This window comes from Hydra viridissima, unplaced genomic scaffold, assembly GCF_058129835.1.
Source record: "Hydra viridissima isolate aposymbiotic clone 2 unplaced genomic scaffold, HvirCarnegie_v1 scaffold_2, whole genome shotgun sequence".
In the NCBI taxonomy this organism is placed as follows: domain Eukaryota; kingdom Metazoa; phylum Cnidaria; class Hydrozoa; order Anthoathecata; family Hydridae; genus Hydra; species Hydra viridissima.
In genome coordinates, this window is record NW_028324301.1 from 325281 (window position 1) to 343682 (window position 18402).

The 18402-nt window shown below is 29.3% G+C and overlaps 1 protein-coding gene, 2 long non-coding RNA genes and 1 pseudogene across 7 annotated transcripts in view; 1 reads left to right on the forward strand and 3 right to left on the reverse strand.

Moving 5' to 3' along the window:
- Nucleotides 1-680: 680 nt before the first annotated feature.
- LOC149891438 (RING finger protein 150-like) lies at nucleotides 681-1813 on the reverse strand (annotated as a pseudogene). Its single transcript, XR_016450113.1, has 2 exons — nucleotides 1029-1813; nucleotides 681-872 (listed from the first exon to the last, which is right to left on the reverse strand). The product of XR_016450113.1 is annotated as an RING finger protein 150-like (transcript).
- Nucleotides 1814-3719: 1906 nt separating this feature from the next.
- LOC149891439 (uncharacterized) lies at nucleotides 3720-10006 on the reverse strand. Of its 3 annotated transcripts, XR_016449627.1 has the most exons (5): nucleotides 9869-10006; nucleotides 8885-8927; nucleotides 6548-6798; nucleotides 6245-6306; nucleotides 3720-6057 (listed from the first exon to the last, which is right to left on the reverse strand). It is a non-coding gene; the product is annotated as an uncharacterized LOC149891439 (long non-coding RNA). The 3 variants fall into 3 exon arrangements; XR_016449626.1 differs by lacking the exon at nucleotides 8885-8927 and having other exon boundaries at nucleotides 9869-10000; XR_016449628.1 differs by lacking the exon at nucleotides 8885-8927 and having other exon boundaries at nucleotides 5847-6038; nucleotides 9869-10000.
- A 2952-nt stretch (nucleotides 10007-12958) lies between these two features.
- On the reverse strand, nucleotides 12959-15564 carry LOC149891440 (uncharacterized). 2 transcript variants are annotated; one of them, XR_016449412.1, is made up of 2 exons: nucleotides 15319-15564; nucleotides 12959-14763 (listed from the first exon to the last, which is right to left on the reverse strand). It is a non-coding gene; the product is annotated as an uncharacterized LOC149891440 (long non-coding RNA). The 2 variants fall into 2 exon arrangements; XR_016449411.1 differs by having other exon boundaries at nucleotides 15057-15564.
- A 771-nt stretch (nucleotides 15565-16335) lies between these two features.
- Nucleotides 16336-18402, forward strand: part of LOC145184197 (phospholipid-transporting ATPase IB-like) — a 30256-nt gene continuing 28189 nt past the window's right edge. Inside the window, exon 1 of the mRNA XM_090077814.1 lies at nucleotides 16336-16560. Coding sequence (XP_089933940.1) covers nucleotides 16518-16560 — 43 coding nt within the window. The 5' untranslated portion in view covers nucleotides 16336-16517. The remainder of the gene's footprint in view (nucleotides 16561-18402) is intronic.

Sequence of the window (18402 nt, forward strand, 5' to 3'; positions counted from 1 at the left end):
TCCTGATTGGATTAAGACTCTATTCAGTGTATTTTTTTGTATTTGCATACATTGGTCAAGACCGAGTGGTGAATACTTCAAGCAAGAAATAGCATAGGTCTTAATATGAAGGGCGGTAAGAATTTTTTCGTATAGATGTGAACAGTCGAATAAAAGATGACGTGGATGAAAAAAAATTTTTTATGAACAAATGATCAGTATATACTAGATTGTTATATAGCTTACCCCTAACTAATGCCATCTAATACATCTAATTTTGTCTGCCTATATGAACGTTTGGGTGACCTATGGAGAGAACGAAAACTAATATGCCCGCAAAAAAAGAAAAAATGTGACATGCAGCGCAACCCTCGCATCGAATCTTATACGATTTTTGTATTAATAACCTTCCACTATGCCATCCCGACGAAAGACAAACGGGTTTTAAACAATAACTAATATAAATTACATTTGACTACATACCCAAATAATTCTATACAGAACATGCGCATGTAAAAAATCTTTATACACAACAAATATATGATTAAAAAAGGTTTAGCAGTTTAAATTTATTTCAAGAAATAATTTCACGTAACAACAGATCAGCCATTAAATTTTATAAAAGCTTCAATTGAAATTAACATATTTTTTATTTAGTTTATTTTAAATTTACGAAGCAAGAAAAACTATTTTTCCTCAACATTTAGTAAAGATAAGACCCACAATAAATTCAAAGACTTCAGAAAATTTTCTTATAATTCTACAACTGCTGTTAAATAATTGAAATCTATGTTACAAACTTTGAAATAATTTGTATATTATAAAGAAAACCATTAGAATGAACTCTGACTTTAAACCAATTTATTATCAGCAAATGATTTGCACATCAAGATCTAAAAATATTTTTAAATTTTGTAAGAATAATCTACAAAACATCAAGAACTTTCTTTGCACATCTAAAATTCTGTAATATCTTTACAGATCTCATGACTATTTAAGTTGTTGATGACATTTTCCTCAATAATACTAAAAGTAAATTTTATACTTACTTCTTTTTTGTCACGATGACATGTGCGACAGAACCTTCGCACATAACAAAAAACCAAACATGCAAGCGATATGCACATTAATAATGTAAAAAATAACACAAAGGATCCTGCAGTTCGATTAACTTTCCATCTTTCGCCTACAAAATGAGTCCCTGTCTTTATCTCACAATATATTTTATCTTATGGTAAATATTAATCAAGCTATCACCATTGTCTTTATTTATAATTATTGACACTATTTTTCCATTGTTATCCTTGAAAACTGGTTCGTCACTATTATTGTTAACAAAGATTACAGCTGTGGCATTGTAGCTTACAGCAACTTCAATCTTCGTTTGGTATGTACAGTTTCCGACAGGAATTAATGCAATCCAATCATGCGGTTTCTGAACTTTACCGAAGGAAGAACACCAATCTTGATTTTTTACGTGGAACAAATATCCTTCCCTCTTAGATTTTGGGCTATCGCTCCCATATTTCCCATATATTATTTTTTTGTCTGTAGCATTTAATACAGCTTGTGTGTAAAAAGTGTTTTCATTGAAACTACTGGTGTCACAAATAACATTCACCAAGTAAACTAAAAAAACAAACCAAAGAAGATTGTCTTTCATTTTTTCAACTGTTTACGAATTCCTTATTACATAATATCCTGTTTAGTGTTTGCATAAATTAGACTCGCATTTATTTCCTTGTCATGAAATGTTCCTTCAATAACGTGAAAAAGTTTTTTGATATCCAATCAGATTATTGAAAATTGTTAAACCACTTTACGAATCGCAATTTCAATGCTTGATTTACTTTTATAATAACACTTCATCGCTGGTAACCAGGTCAGCTGGTAATCAAGTCACGACACGTTATTAATGTTTTTACAGATCTACTTAACATTTTTTTAACGAATATAATTGTAAATTTACATTTTCATTCGTACTATTTTGTAATTGCAGAATAATTGCTTTTACATTTTAAATGGTTGGATTTTGTAAAATCAATTTTATATTTGTCTTTAGACGATATATTCACACGAATAGTAGAAATTGAATAATTGTTGCTCCACAAGTTTTTCAATAATTACTTTAGTCAGTATTTCATAATTACTTTAGCGTAACAGTTGATCAAGTCATATTTCTAAAATATACCCGGAATAATCGCTTCTCGCCCTAATGGCTAAGATCAAGTGTAGTATCACTTGAGTTGATTGCGAGCTGGCCAGGCCGGTGTACCTGTATTAAACTGACACTTTCTTTCTCCGCCCGCTCCTCAAAGGGGAGGCAAACTCAGGGTCGACGTGCTTCTGAGTCTTCACTGGAGAGGTTCGGGCAAGTCTGCAAGGCATCGGCCGGAGGACTCAAAATACTCAATACCCGGAATATATATGGCCTAATGGCTAAGATCCAAGTGTAGTGACCTGGCTAAGCCAGCGTGCTTGTATTAAACTGATACTTTTCTTTTTTTTCCGCCCGTTCCTCAAAGGGGAGGCAAACTCAGGGTCGACGTGCTTTTGGGTCTTCCCTGGAAAGGTTCGGGTAAGTCTGCAAGGCATCGGCTGGAGGACTATAAACACAATTCTCTCTCTCTACCTGGAATATACCGGAAACCTTTAAATCTTTAATCGATCCAATAAAAAATGTTAGGTTTTAAGTTTCAACTAACATCTAGAAAACAGCTTCTATAAATTAGAATTGAACGAATTCCATCACATCGCTTTTGATTTAAAGTCAGAAATTCTTTTTAAAGCTCAAAGCCTTATGGAATTATTTAAAGCTCAAAGTCTTAGGGAAATTCATCTGAACTCTTTTGAAATTTTCCTATTGAAGAGTTTTTACTACACTCAAAGTGGGCAGTGTTTCCTCAAAATGCGAAAAAATTTATAAAAGATAAATTTCTAAAAATATTTCATGTAGATATTAACCAGAATCCTATGCTTTTATAAAAACAATTTGGACTTAAAAAAAATATGTAGCAAAATTAATTTGTTATTTTATTTTAGTATGAAAATCATCATTGTTGAAAAAATTCTAATTTTCATATTAAAAAAATGTAAAGTTTAAAATATAATATATTTAAATGCTTATTTCTAAAGCTATTCAAAAATTTTCTGTGGCCTAATTATATTAATTATTACACATCAATGTTTAGTTTTTACTTTTTTTTTTTAATTTTTAGGTGTCCCTTTTTTGCCATTTTTAAAACTTAGGCGACGTTTTTAGCTCACTAAATTCCCCCAAATGAGACTCGAAATGTAACTCCCTGATGTTTACAATAATTCTGATAAATGTTTTGGATCAAAGAATCATTAAAATCAAGCATCACCCAATCAATTTGAAGACTTGGATAACTTGTTGTAATGCTCGAAGGATTTACAAATAAAAGTTTTTCGTATTCGATAAAATGATTTTACAGTTATCAGGAAAGTTTGAGATGTGAGTTCTTTATTCAGTAGTTTTAATCTATGAGTAACAAACAGTTTTGAAAAAATTGAAAAAACTCATCGAAATTTTGTCATTTCTCATATTTTTTGGGTTCAATGCAAAATTGGAGAAAATGCTTAACTTTGCATTGCAATAAATTTTTGGTAAAAATTTTTCTATCTGATGTAAAAATAAGTAATTGTCTGCCAATTAGCCATTTTTAAGTAACACCTATTATTTTTATATCAAAAGGAATTGGTCATAATCTAAAAGCCTGTTTTTGACAAAACTTTAATAGACTAAATGTAAATTGAAAATAATTTACAAAATTAAATGCCTCGACTAAAATTTTAGGGTTTTCTTTTTTACTAAAATGTAAGCAACGGTAAAATTCAATTTTTTAATTGAAAGTCAATTAATAATTGAATATAAAAATTGTTTTAAAGTATAGAAATAAAACTGCTTTGGATTACAGGAGGATTCATGTCCAGTGGGTGGACATTAATCCTCCTGTAGTCAGAGCATGGTCAGTTTTGAGATCAACTTTTTTTTTCTTACAATTATTAGTAAAGTGAGCTCTTCATATATTCCGTATTAACAATGATCCCTTACAGATCATTGGTTATGATCTTTTGTTCCAGACATTGCGTATCTAGAAATATGTGTCTTGTTCATCCATCTTTTAGGGTGTGCCTGAAAACTTACACCAGGTGAGAATTCTTCACTTTTAGGTCGAGGTTTTCGTTTGAATAAAAGGTTTTAATTATTTCCCATCTGCCTAGTAAGCCAAAGCTATTTAAAGATAAATAAATCTGAAATGAGTCTTCATATCCAGTTGTTTTAATTATTACAGTTTCTGAAAATGTTTATATACCATCTCCTCTCCTTGCACGTTTGGTATTTCAGGAACAAGTTTCTCTTTAATTTTATTTTTCCTAGCAGCAGATTTTTGAGACATTAATCTCAGGAAGTTCCACAACTAATAATTTAATTCCAACCTCATAAGAATGCCCACTTCGTTTCATTTTCCAAAAAATAATAGCTCCTATAAGCAATAATGATCAGATAAAAAACCAAATTAAAGCCGAGATCTTACATTGATCGTGATTAGAGACGAAAGTATCTAGACGTATTGTCTAATTTGAAAAACTGTGAAAAATGAGAGCTTCACTTACACGCGATAATATGTCAATTTAAAACCAACAATAATTATTAATTTGTATATTTTATAACCCGCATAGAAATTGTTGTAGCAATTTTGACGCGATCAAGACTTTCTCGATTTGACGCGATCAAAACGATTTCTTGATTGGATTTCTCAAGTGCGTTAAATCAATATTATTAAATTTTGATTACATGAACATGAAGATGTTTTTATGTCGGATCATAATAGTTCAACCTATTGTTTATAGACTTACTTCGGAATTTAGTTGTAGTGACATATCCACCACACCCTACTCATAAATAAGCAATTATGAAAAAACGGAGGCGAAATATTAATGATTTCTTATTAACATACTCCTCTCGAGCTTACTAACCGGCTGTATAACTACGATTTTGAACAAAAACGCTGTTCTTACAGTTTTTATAATGTAGCTTGGACAGTGAGACAAATGTCAATCTTAAGATGTTTTTTCATTTTCAATTAAGACTTAAAAAACTTTAATAACTTTGGAACTTACAATGAAACAATTGGCTTATTGATTATTACGTTTGGGTAAGCTGGATCATCATTAGACTATTACTAAACTCTGAAAGTAAGTATTGGAGAGGTCTAAGAAAACAATCTCCATAGAGGGAGATTAAAGTTTTTTAAACACTTTCAAACTCATACTAATAATAGGTATCAGTAATTTACTTTCGCAAAACGGGGAATTATTTGTCTTCAAAGTTGGTCTCCTAAAGTTGGTTTAAAAACCTTTCATTTAGGTCCATAAGTATAGAAGACAATTAAGTCTATCGGTTTCGTTGAATATAAATAGCTTCGTTGATCAGGTTCTTTGTTGTTCCGATTTACAAAATCTCAGAAGCGGTTAATGTTGTTATTTCTGTACTTGCTTCTTATCAATGTAAAGAAACCTCAAAGTAGCACTGTTATTATTCTTGAAGTTCTCAAAAACAAAGTATGCAAAGTCTGTGAAGACTTTCTTCAAAGGAAATACTTATTATGATACTGAGAAAAACTTGTCTTTTCTTTTTATAAAGATTTGCTCAAACTTTTAAGTGCACATTATTAACCTTGGTGTATGTAAGACATCTATTGAACTATATATGACATCTATTGAACTTCAAATGTTAATGCAGCTGAATTATCGCCGCAACTATTACATTTGCAACCACTAACATGGTCCTCAAGACTGGTGATTTGCTATTTGATCCTATAATCTTTTCTATGATAAAGGTTTTTCAAATCGACTGACATGTTGGGATGAATTGTTGCAAATTTTTAGCGGATACAAAATTTCTCTACATTCTTCATAGAACTCACGAAATATTGGAAGCATTATGCGTCATGAGAATCGTGGGGCAAAAAATATTATTCGCAAACACAAGTATAAAAATTGAACAACACGGTTGAGAATTCCACCTTCTTTAGCTAAAATTAGAATATTGCTCTAAAAAGAGAAAGAAAAAATTACCCACAAACCCTTTTACTGTTATTTAAGTTTTACTTTAACATTAAAAAATTTTCCTCAGAAAAGTTTTCACTTGAGGTAAGGTTACTACATTATAATAATAATTTTAAACCTTACACGAGGAATGCTTAAACGTGCTTAGGTGGGCTTACCAAAAAATACTTACGGTAAGAAGTTTCTCTTCGATGAACATTATTTGATGACGTAAGAAGTCGTCAAAAGCCTTAGCTAAAAGATATGCATTAAAAGATATACACTAAAAGATATACATTAAGGGATGTACATTAAAAGATGTACATTAAAAGATATATATTAAAAGATATGCGTTAAATAAAACAGTTCCACAGAAATATTTCAGTAGACACATTTGTGTCAAAATTATTTTGAAGAAAAAATTATAACTTAGAGAAATTAAGTCATGAAAAACCTACATTTAACGAATTGAATCAAAATTTAATCTATTACTAACCATAATTTGAAACAAACCAATTCCTCAAATGGGATGAACTCAAAATAAAGAGTTTCATTCTCGTAAAAAGGTATAAAGTCGTTAAAGCAATGGCTGTAGCTATCGTTATCAATTTTGGATAACCTCGTTTTGGCTTTTGAAAACCATAATTTAAGTTTTTGTATTTCTTCGTGAATGCGACGTGAACGTTGAAGTTGTTTCTACCACTTGCTTTTCATTTCGGACTCAAGTATTCATTTTCTTGTTTTAATCTGACAAAATAAAACGGAAGCCTTTTTTATGTAGATAATGAATTACTTCAACACGAGATAAATTTTAAAACATACCTACATTTTGCTTACAAGTCTTTAGGGCGTTTATCGAAAAAAGTACACGATCGGCATCAATCAATGAAAGCTGATTTTCAAAATTTTATAAGTTTTGTGAACTTAAAAAAACTCCATTAAAATCAAAGTTGATACCGTATCTCTATAGTAACACGTTTTACGAAATTAGGCCATAATAGCTGTCTTTATGCCATAGAAAGTTTATCCTTGTTCTCCTATTATGATCACCTTTTAGGATTAGTGATCAGCTTTTAAAGGCCGTAATAATTTCGTAACGTAATCAATCATCTACTTTCATTTTTGCGAGCATTTTATGTTTCAAAAAAGAAATGGTTTCCTATATTCTACCTCAATATCGATTACTTGGTGTAAGATTTTCATTGAAAATTTTATATTTTAGACTTTTCAGCGGATATGAAATGCGGTACACATCAATAAATATCTTTCAAAGACAATGATAAATTAGATTCGATTCTCAGAGAGAGTTTAAATTGGTTAAGGCTTGATAAGGACACTTGTAACTTTTTGCACCATGCTCTTTTTGACATTTTTATGTAAAATTTCTTTATATTACATATGTTTCGCAACATCACACTTGAGAAACAATGACTATTTATATAGAGAAATAAAAATAGAAATTCTATACTAACTTTAACTGAATTAAGGGGGAAATGTTGCATTTACATGTGTCGACTTTTATTTCTCATATTTACTTGAAGATCCTATTAACAACTTAATAACAGAACACTGTAAAGCTTTGAAATTCAAATCAAATCAGATGAACAATTCGAAATTCGATTTGATTTTTAAATTTATATATAATTCGATTTGACATTTAATTTGAAGTAGAATTCATTGATTCGCAGACTAAGATATACATTTTAAACAACTGTATATATTAGAAAAGTTCACAAATTGAAACTTCTTAATATCATAACTGATTCAAAGCACAGATGCAATTTTTTTCTTATGGTAAATGAAATAAAAATCCAAACAGTCCTTATGAGCAATTTGTACTTAAGAGAGAAGAACTTGTTCTCATACTGAAAAACAACGTGATCGGTTACTTTCGTAACATTTTTACGGCTTTTAACTAAATTTTTTATTACAATCAGTTTCTTTATTTTAAACTTACAAAAGTAAATAATTTAAACAATACGCTGGATAAAATATTCTAATAAATTATATAAATTTAAATGTTATTTAAAAAAGTTATAGCTAAACAAGAAATTTAGCTAACGTAGAAAGAATTTTAAAAAGCGACCTAGCTGAAGATTAAATACAAAAAACTATAAGGTTTGAAAACGACATAAGTTACTTTTTACTTTGTTTAAATCAACGAAAGAAACCGTGAAATGAAAGAGAAAAACCAATCATTTTATGAATCATAAAATTCGGAAAGACATTCTATTGAATTTGATTTACGTTTCGTTGCCTGATCTTAAATAATGAATATTAAAATTTAATTACTTAAAATAATAACTATATAAAGCTGACAAAATTAACAATATGCAAAAGCTTAATTATAAAAATGTTTGAATTTCATTTACTTTTTTTTTTTTGTTTCAACAGTCCAAACCACAAGCGGGAGATTGAAAGAAAAGATAAATCAGCGGGTCTGTATATCAATGTTTTGGGGCATTGCGCAAATCTTTGTGAATGCGACTTTGGTTATGGTAAAGTAGCTCCGCAAAAAACACATACTACAATTATACACGGAATTAAACACACACTACAACTTAGTCACTGTGTATTAAGGTATGCACACTAAATAGTGGTTGCGGATTTGAGGTTTTTGATGCATTCCTCAAATCTTCCGCAATTGTATATACTGAAATGCATTACTGCGTTTCTTTCTTCAATTTTTACCCAGGGTGGAGAGCTCGGAAGAGCTAACTGCCCAAAAAAAAAAAAAAGTAACTCCGCAAACCGTCATCAAAACTATAATCGGTAAACTAACCGACATAATCAAAATAAAGTACCATCATCATGCAGAAAGAGGCCCACTTACTGTCTTCAGTGAGCTCTTCTGCCACAACAACATCCTGTGTCAACTAAAATACGGAAAAACTTTATAGTTAACATAAATTTTCTTTTATGAACATTTATTGTTTTATTTGCATTTGGTTATTTATTTACCGATCATTTAAATAATTATTGATTTCACTATCCATATCTAAAAACTCCCTTCTTTTCTCTCAGCCCTTAATTTTGTGTATCGACATTATCCTTATCTTCTGTAATACCCTTCGTTTTTCCATTTTCCCCCTTTGAACCCCTCCAACAGTTCTTTCACTAAAACTTCTTTTCATTAAAACAACAGAGAGAAAGAATTTGTAAACATCACTTGAAAGTTCACTTTCGATGTCGTAGAAAAACGAAAACTGTAAAACAGAAAACCCCGTAAACATTTATGCAATTTCTTTATAAATGTTCTTAAAATATGTAACAGGTACTAATATTTTTGACGAAGTACATTGTAAATAAACTTATATTGTAAATATGAGTTAAAAAGAAAAAAAGTGATTTAATGAAAGGATGGTGGATTTTTCTGGCTTCTCTAGCGGAAGCCATTAGATAATTATCACTTAACTCCTATATCATTAAGCTGCATTAAAACACTACTGCATTTTTAATTCATTTGAATTTTATCAAGAACTACTCTATTTTTAAAATATTTTTTCTATATAATACTCTTTCCTAACAGTAATGTTTTAAAAAAGCATTTTAAATGGTATAAAATGTTTATAATTTGAATGCTTACTTCAAATAACCTTTGGGAATAAAATTTAATAAAACAGGTTGAAAACAGGTTTCTTTGAATGATTATGTTAAACAAGTTAAATTATGTTAATTTATTTTTTTGTGGGACAAATATCAAATTTCTATACGTTGATGATATCTAAGTAATTATTTTATATTTTAGCGTCATATCTTAAATACCAAAAAAAATAATTCAAACTTAAAGTTTTTTTTTAAAAAAAAATACAAATACCTGCCAGATCAAGAAAACTGCATATGCTTCTCAGTGAGATCTGATATTTGTGTTGGTAGGTTTGAATATTACCTCAAGTCCACAACTTTAAGCAACTGGAGAGAAAGAAATGATGGCGAGCAAATACACAAGTTTAACATCTATTATTCTACCGTATAAAAAGAGAGGTAAGCACACACCTAAGCACAAACCACTTTATACTTCTTATTACACTTTTTTAATCATCAACGTATCAAAACTATTTTATTGCGATAAAATACGATAACGATATATCATATCGTGAAAATTTAGCACTACCGATATTATTATCGAAATATATCTATAGAACCAATATGTAACAATAATTATCGAAATTAACTAATATTATAGGTTAGTTTCGATATGACAAAAAAATTAATATCGAAATGTCAAATAGTTTCGATATGACAAACAAATTGATATCGAAATGTCAAATAGTTTCGATATGACAAACAAATTGATATCGAAATGTCAAATAGTTTCGATATGACAAACAAATTGATATCGAAATGTCAAATGATACTTGTTAATATGGATATACAACGATAATAATTGATACATAACAATATATAACGATAAGTTCGGAAAACATATTTTATTTTGTTGTTAATTTCTTGAATTGTATAGTAAACATTAAATTTTTAACCTTTTTTTTATTTTTTTTAATGTTAGTTAATTTTTTTTTTTTAAATACAAACCTTTAAACCCTAGATTCCTAGTTAGACTCTAGACGTCACCAAAATCATAGGTTAGGACTCCTAACTCAGCATAAATTTAGAGAAAATACAATTAACCCAAACGTGAAACCCAAAACGTAAGGTAAACTTAATAAAAAAGAAGTAATAAATAGGTTTATTGGATTTTCTAAACATTAAATTTTATTCTGAAATTATCGGAGAATCACAAGATACTCTTTAAACCACAATTATGCGATGATTTTGTCAAGACTCGATGATTTACAGTAGAGGCGAGTTTAACAAAAAGCTACCGTGATTATGGCTTTCAACTTTCTCTTTGGCAAACAAAACATTTTTCTAAGCTCGTTAGTTTAATTTAAAAAGTTAATAACTCATAATTCACGATTTGTTTAATTTTAAAATGATGCCAAATGCGAGAAAATGACGCTAAAAAGTAAATAAACACCATATGTTAGCAAAACAAAGTCTCAAATGACGCCAAATTCAAAATAATTCTTTGTTTTATCAAAAGATTTCTTTAAGAAGCAGGAGTTTGTCTTTATAGATGATATAGTTTCATCATCTATAAAGACAAATGGTGGAAGGAACAATGATCCAGAAACTCCAGAAACTGCAGATGATGCTGAAGATTGTAAAAACCCAAGTGGCCCTCTAATAGTTGCTGTTGGTTCAACCATTTCCTATTTATCGTTGCCGTCTACAGATCTTAAAGTTTTTCAACCTGCACTGGTTGAAGCTTTGTTCGTTTATATCATAAAATTGCTCCAACAGCACTGAAAGTGCGTTCAGAGGAGGCAGAGGAGGTACACAAAGCTAACTTCTTGCTACTTCAGCCAACAGAGAAAAATTCTCTTAGTTTTTCTTAAAAGTTCTAAAACAGCCATTCCTGCTTTTGCAGGAACTTTTTCGTAGATCTCTCATTCTGTAGATATGTCAAATTTTGAAGAAGGGGCTTGAGGTGTAGAAACAGACGGAAGCTTGTCGGCAACACCATAGAATGGGCCATCTTCGGGGAGATCCGAATTTCCAGATTGTTCAGAAAACATTTCCATGAAACAGTCTTAAACCAGTCTTGCTGAGTCTTTGATTGAGTAACTAAAGTGTTGTAGACCCAAAAGCTTTATTATAACTTTATAATAACTTTATTATAACTTTAATTTGCTCAATTACAATAATTCGGGTAATTTTCCCCGAAAAGAAGTACAAAAATGCATATAAAAATAAGTAAAAAAAAAATAAAATAATAATATTTTTTTAGTTCAGAACAAAGACTTCTATGTAAAGAATGAATCCTGAAAATTTCAATAAATTTGACAAAACAGATTTTAAGTTACTTAGGATCAAAGTTGAAAAAATTCGAATCTGAGAAAAACTCATAAAAAGAATAAAAATTAATCTAAACAATTACTATAAAGTCTAAAAAGTTCCAGAAGCAAACATTTCACTTTCTGTAGCAATATTTTTATCATCAAAACTCTTTTTTTATTGCTCTGAGCTTTTTTCTTCGTTATTTAACAATATCACTTGATTTTTTTTTAGAACTTTTTATGCATCCTATATCATATTTTCAAAATTGACCAGGTTGCAAACAAAAGCTATAATAAACACTTAACAAACCATAACCACCTTCATTGAAGCATAGCACTGCAGAAGCAAAAAAACTTTTGATTTTATTCAATAATGAAAACTTAAAGTTAATTTCCATACTGAATGAACACAACAATAGATAGGAAATAAAATAAATTCAGGTATCACCCTGGTTGCTAAGACCCTTTGCTAAGGAACTAGAAATTTATGAACATTTCAAAGGCTAAGTTAGGCTAATTTAGATCTTATTTTCAGAATCAGCAATGTCAAATTGACCAGAAAAATTGATAATTTAAATTTTTAAAGTTTTGAATTTTTTGAGGTATGTACCACTTTTAAGGCAGTTCAAAAAGAATCAATACATGATTTTTACCTTGTTGCTATGCCGTTGCTAAGGAGCAATACTTTATAGTACTTTTTTTAAATGAAAAGTAAAAGATTTTATGTAAACTATATCGGAAAATAAATAATTCTATCATTTTCAGCATGAATGAAAGTTCCAAGAAAAGTTATTTCCAAAAAATGAAAAATTTTGATATTTTTGACCATACTACCACCTTAATCCTTTGAACTGTTGAGAATTTTCAAAAAACCCATAGCTAACGTGGCTGCCCTATGTATGTATGGATGTATGTATGTATGCATGTACGTATGTATATGCATATACATTTCCGCCCAATGGCATTTCTTGTTCTCATTTATTTTTAAAAACGGGTAAAGATTTATAATTATTATATGATGTTAGTATGAGATATTGGTTACAAAATAATTTTCCAAAAAAATATTATTTATGCTTGTGAATTTATTTATTATTTTAATTAATATATTTACACGTGCAAAACTTTTCGGTCACAATGTACTACAAGCAAAATTACTAGATGTTCAATAACAAGCTTAAATGTTTGTGCTAATATTATCCATTGCATTTTTATGTTAAATTTTATCCTGTTCATTATTTGAACTTGGATAATGCGGCTTGATTTGAATATCTATGCATTCGAACTTGCCGATCTTCCCATATGTGTTTTACTGTGCATTCAAGTTCGGCCAGCTTAAAGCTTCCACATTCAAAGTAGAAAACCAATTTTTTAACAGTGGTTTTCTGTTGCAAATGTTAGAGTTTTCAAATGTAAGAGTTAACTTGGATGTTTGAAGTCATTTTCCTGATAAAATCTCTAACTCTGCGGCATTATTTCTTCAGCACATGATAACACATTGTTTTCTAAAGTATCTTTGTACGTAGCAGTGTTTATATTTTAGTTGATTTCGACTAATCTATCGACTCGTTGTGCAGTGAAAATCCCTCATTTTACTTTGGAAGGTTGTAAATTTTTCTAATGAGATTTCTTTTTTCAGTGAATTTTTTTATTGAAAAAAAGTTCATAGAAAATTTAAGTGATACGCCCTAAAAAAGTCAATGGAGTTAAAATTCATCTCAACGGAGAGATTTTTTTTTATCATTTTAAGTAAACTTTTAAAGAGGTTGCTTTAGTTTCCTTAAGGATGCTGAAATTAACCGCCCCATATTGCCGAAATTACCACACTTGGTTGCCAATTTCTACATTATCATCATAAAGATAAATATTGTATTTGTATATATTCGAATAAATACAATAGACATTTCTCTAATTCGATTGCGCAACTAATTTCTCAGCTTGAAAAAGAGGCCAGTAAGGACAAAAATGTAAACAGATAAAAACTCTTTCTCGAAATTATAAAATTAAAAACATAATTTCGCTCCAAAAGATGTCTCATTCCAACCCAAGCATTTTCAGACCAAATGAAGTGAAAAAAGGTGGAAGAGGGATGTATTGCTGTATTCCACTGTGCGGAAGTTCGTTTTATAATAACAATATGGAAAAGACTAACATTGCTCTATTTTCTTTCCCAATTAAGGAAAACAAATTTGATGTTTACAGAGCTTGGTGTAGCGAAATATTTAAATATAAACGTAAAGGAGGTGCTGATAAATTTGAAATAATGAAACACACGAAAGTGTGTGAATTTCACTATAGGCATGAGGAAATAAAAGTTAGTTCAGGATGCGGTAAAAAAAACTTTAAAATCAGGGAATGACGTTCCTAGCATTTTTTCGTTCAAGACACCACAAGATAAGTTACTTAGAAAATCTCAATGCAAAAAGTTAAAATATCCAGAGTTTACAACTAATATTGATACTGAAACTCATACAATAATCGATTCTACCAAAAACTTAGATTGTGAAAATTGTAAACTTTTATCATCCGAAAAAACAATCATAGAAAAAAAAATAGAAGTATGTCATGAAATTTACAGAAGCTTGAAGAATATAAAACTTTAAAAATAGTAAACGACCAGCTAAAAAATAATATTTTTAGCTACCAAAATTTTGAAAAAGAAAAAATAGTTTGCCGCTATTTGTTTACATTTTTGTCCTTACTGACCTCTTTTTCAAGCTGAGAAATTAGTTGCGCAATCGAATTAGAGAAATGTCTATTATAAGTTGTATTGATACATATTTATACTAGTTGCTTGACGAAGATAAGGAAATCACGAGAGCGTATGAGAGCAACAAAACAAATCATATCCAAAGTCAGGTTACCACCACGTGACCTAAAAAGAGTCATAACATTAAACTAGATAATTAACGGAATTCTGAAATTTTTTTTTTTTTTCTTTTCTTTTTTTTTTTTTTTTATATAAAAAGTTAATATTCAGCTAGTTTGCTTAATTAGTAAAAAAGTTACCCATTAAAATGTTTGACAAATTAATTAAACAATTCTCTTTTAATTTAAAAATGATTACCATCCTTAATTGCAATAAAGCCACGTGAGGCCAAATTAATTTGATGAAATTCTATCAGAAATTTCAAACTCAATATTTGGTTTGGAAGTTGTTGGCATTACCTCTAATTCAGTTACAGGATAACCTAGATGATAACGAAGCCAAGGACCAACTTCCTGAGAATATATAAAGCTTCTGAAGAACGAGACATCGAGTGGTTGAAGTTAAAGCGTGCAACGGGATGGTTGTGATAAAATAATTAGATTTGCGTGGCGTGTCCGATTTACAAATATAAATTAGTATGTCCATTTAAAATAAAAAAAATTATATGATGGGACATAAAATCCACTAGATGATAGCATTGAATTACTGTGATTGTTTTACCTTTTTCAGCGCTTGTTTTCAGAGCTTGTCACCAGCATTTTTTATAACGTTTCATTACAACATCTTCATTTTATGTTTGAGCAGGAAATAGCATGTAAAATAGGCTAATATTGACACATCTTAAGAATAAATGTGTATGAATCTATACACACACACACACACACACACACACACACACACACACACACACACACACACACACACACACACACACACACACACACACACACACACACACACACACAAATATATATATATATATATATATATATATATATATATATATATATATATATATATATATATATATATATATATATATATATATATATATATATATATATATATATTAGCTTTGACAAAAAAATATTGGTATGCAATATTTCCGTGTGTTTACCAATGATATTGCTGCCATAAACCGCTAAAAAGTATTTAACTACATATGCAGTATTATTGATAGATAATTTTGTTGTTAGAATTCAAATATCAGTGTTACCCCCTATATGGAATATTATTATTAGTAGTATGTTTTATGCTGTAAATGTTAAAGTTGCATTATGAGGGGCAAGATCATTGAAATTTTTAGAAACAAAGTAGAGAAAACATTTTAAATATATATTAGTACTAACGTAAGGTTTGGTTTTAAAAATTAGCAGCATAAAATGGTTGTAAAAAGCCCTGAAACCATTTCAAAAAATTACTATTTGAAAGATATCGATTAGCTTCAGTTCTGATAGCTTCTACATGAAATATAATAAAATATCGGTAGCATTATGATTAAAAACTGTTTTTACTCCACAAATGTTTAAGAATTCAATCAAACCAAATAAAACCAAACAACAATTTATTGAGATATTTTGCTCGTTTAAAAAAAGTTTTCAACAAAGATGTTTACAACGGTTTATCTGAGCGTCATTATTTTTACAGCCCACGCTTCTGGTTAATTCACTTTCACACTTCAATTATATGTATTATTCATAATTATTCACGTTACAAAAATGTAAAAGTGTTGCATTCCTTACACAGCCACGCATATAAGAGTAAAGCAATGCGAAACGTACGATGTATAAACAATAGACTTCTTTTCGAAAAAACTGTGTACCGTTTTAATTAAAATCTTATTCTTTATGGTTTTTAAATTTGAAAAAAGGCAAACTCGCTGGAGTTGTTTAGCTGATAATGAGTTTGATAAATAAAAAATGAAAAGTACAGTTTTTTTTGAGGCTAATCAATCTCAAGATGGTAAGTTTGATAATTTAAAATAACTAAATAAAGTATAGCAAAATATAAAAAAGCTTCATTCAATTTCTTGGTTCTTCATTCACCAACCTTAATTTTTTGCATTTTTTTAGTATTATTTCCGACATGTCGCCATTTTTTGCCTCGACTACTCTATAAGCTCCATAATATATATTCCACTATTCATTCTATTATGCATTCTATAAGCCCATTAGAAATTACACCAACTAAAAAGTTGGTGTAATTTCTAATGGGTTTTTTTATAATTCATTTGATAAAGCAAAACCTTTTAAAAAGTTATTCAAATTTATAATTATCTTGCAAAAGCGGCCAGATATTTCATGTTTTCGTTTTTCATATTTCATATATTATTTCATTTGTCATAAAAAGCACATAATAACTTATTTGTTTTTGTCAAATAAAAGTTAGTTTATATATAGCTGGTAAATCATGCTACGTTAATATCAAATACTTAGTTACTCTTGCGGTTTGCCATAAATTGGCTTTGCTAAATTCTTTAAAACTGTGACAAATTATTTTATTTTTTATTGTATTTATATTCATTTTATGTATAAGTTATTTTTGCTTAACTGTATATATTTCTGTTGTTAAACATAAAAATTAAAAATTCTATAACATTCCTAAACTGGAAGTCTACAGCAATATTGTAGATGAAGTAGTTCCCTGGACATGAAACCAATATGCTCTAGGTAGCTACAAAACTAGTTGATATTTTGTATCATTTAGTACATCTCTAGTTATACATGTACTACAGTGCTTAAGTAAATGATCTCAATTTCTATATCATCATCCGCGTTATTTCTTAAAATGTTAAGAATGTCTTTCTCTATAAAATTCAGCTTAAAATTTAGTTCCATCGCTGTTAAAAAAAATTCAGCTAAAAATTTAGCTCCATCAACTTCCTTTAATTTATCTTCAATAAATTAAAGGAAGTTGATGTGACTGGTTAGACGAGACCAAAAATTTCCGACGAATCCGACAGACTTTATTCAATTTCTATTGTTTACAAAAAATTTGAAGCAATGCGCAAATAGCATGGTTCGCAAAAAAAAACATCGTCGGACGTTGATCTCTTATATGTCCACGATGTAATTTGTGCTGAGTAATTAAGAAAATGAACGGACAATTTATTGCCAATTGGCATCATAAAATGTAAAATTATGGAAATTAGGCGTACAGTGGCATTACTTTCGCATAATCAAAGTAAGTGGAAAAAAACTGAAAAAAAAAAAAAAAAAAAAGGATTTTCAATAATAATGACTATTTAAAAATATATGTTCTTGAGCTATTTTGGCACATTGCTACATAAAACATGTCTCATCAAGCTCATCCCTTCACAGTACGATAAACATGAAATTTTTTTATGTCTCATCAAGCTCATCCCTTCACAGTACGATAAACATGAAATTAGAAAAAAAACTGATTTTTCGTTTTTTTTAGAGAAAGCTGAAAAATAGTTACTTTTATTTAGCTTTTGTTTAAAAGGACATAATATTGAAACATCAAGAGTCTGAAGTTTGCGCATTTAACATGTGGTAGAAATAAAACTAAAACCATTCCTTTATCTTTTCAAAAATTAACAACAATAAGTGGCTCACATGGATATCAAGTAATTGCAAAATCTTGATTTATATTGCTTTTTAAAATGTTCAAGCATTTTTATAAAAAGTTCTTCTGTCATCAAACCACTATTGTGGCTGTAAGCAAAACCACAACTGTTACATCCTACTTCGAATATGTTCATAAACTCTTGCTCTCGGAAAAAAATAGCGGTATAAAATCCCTCTTTGAGCTGATAAGTTTTTACCAATACGTTTTTACCCA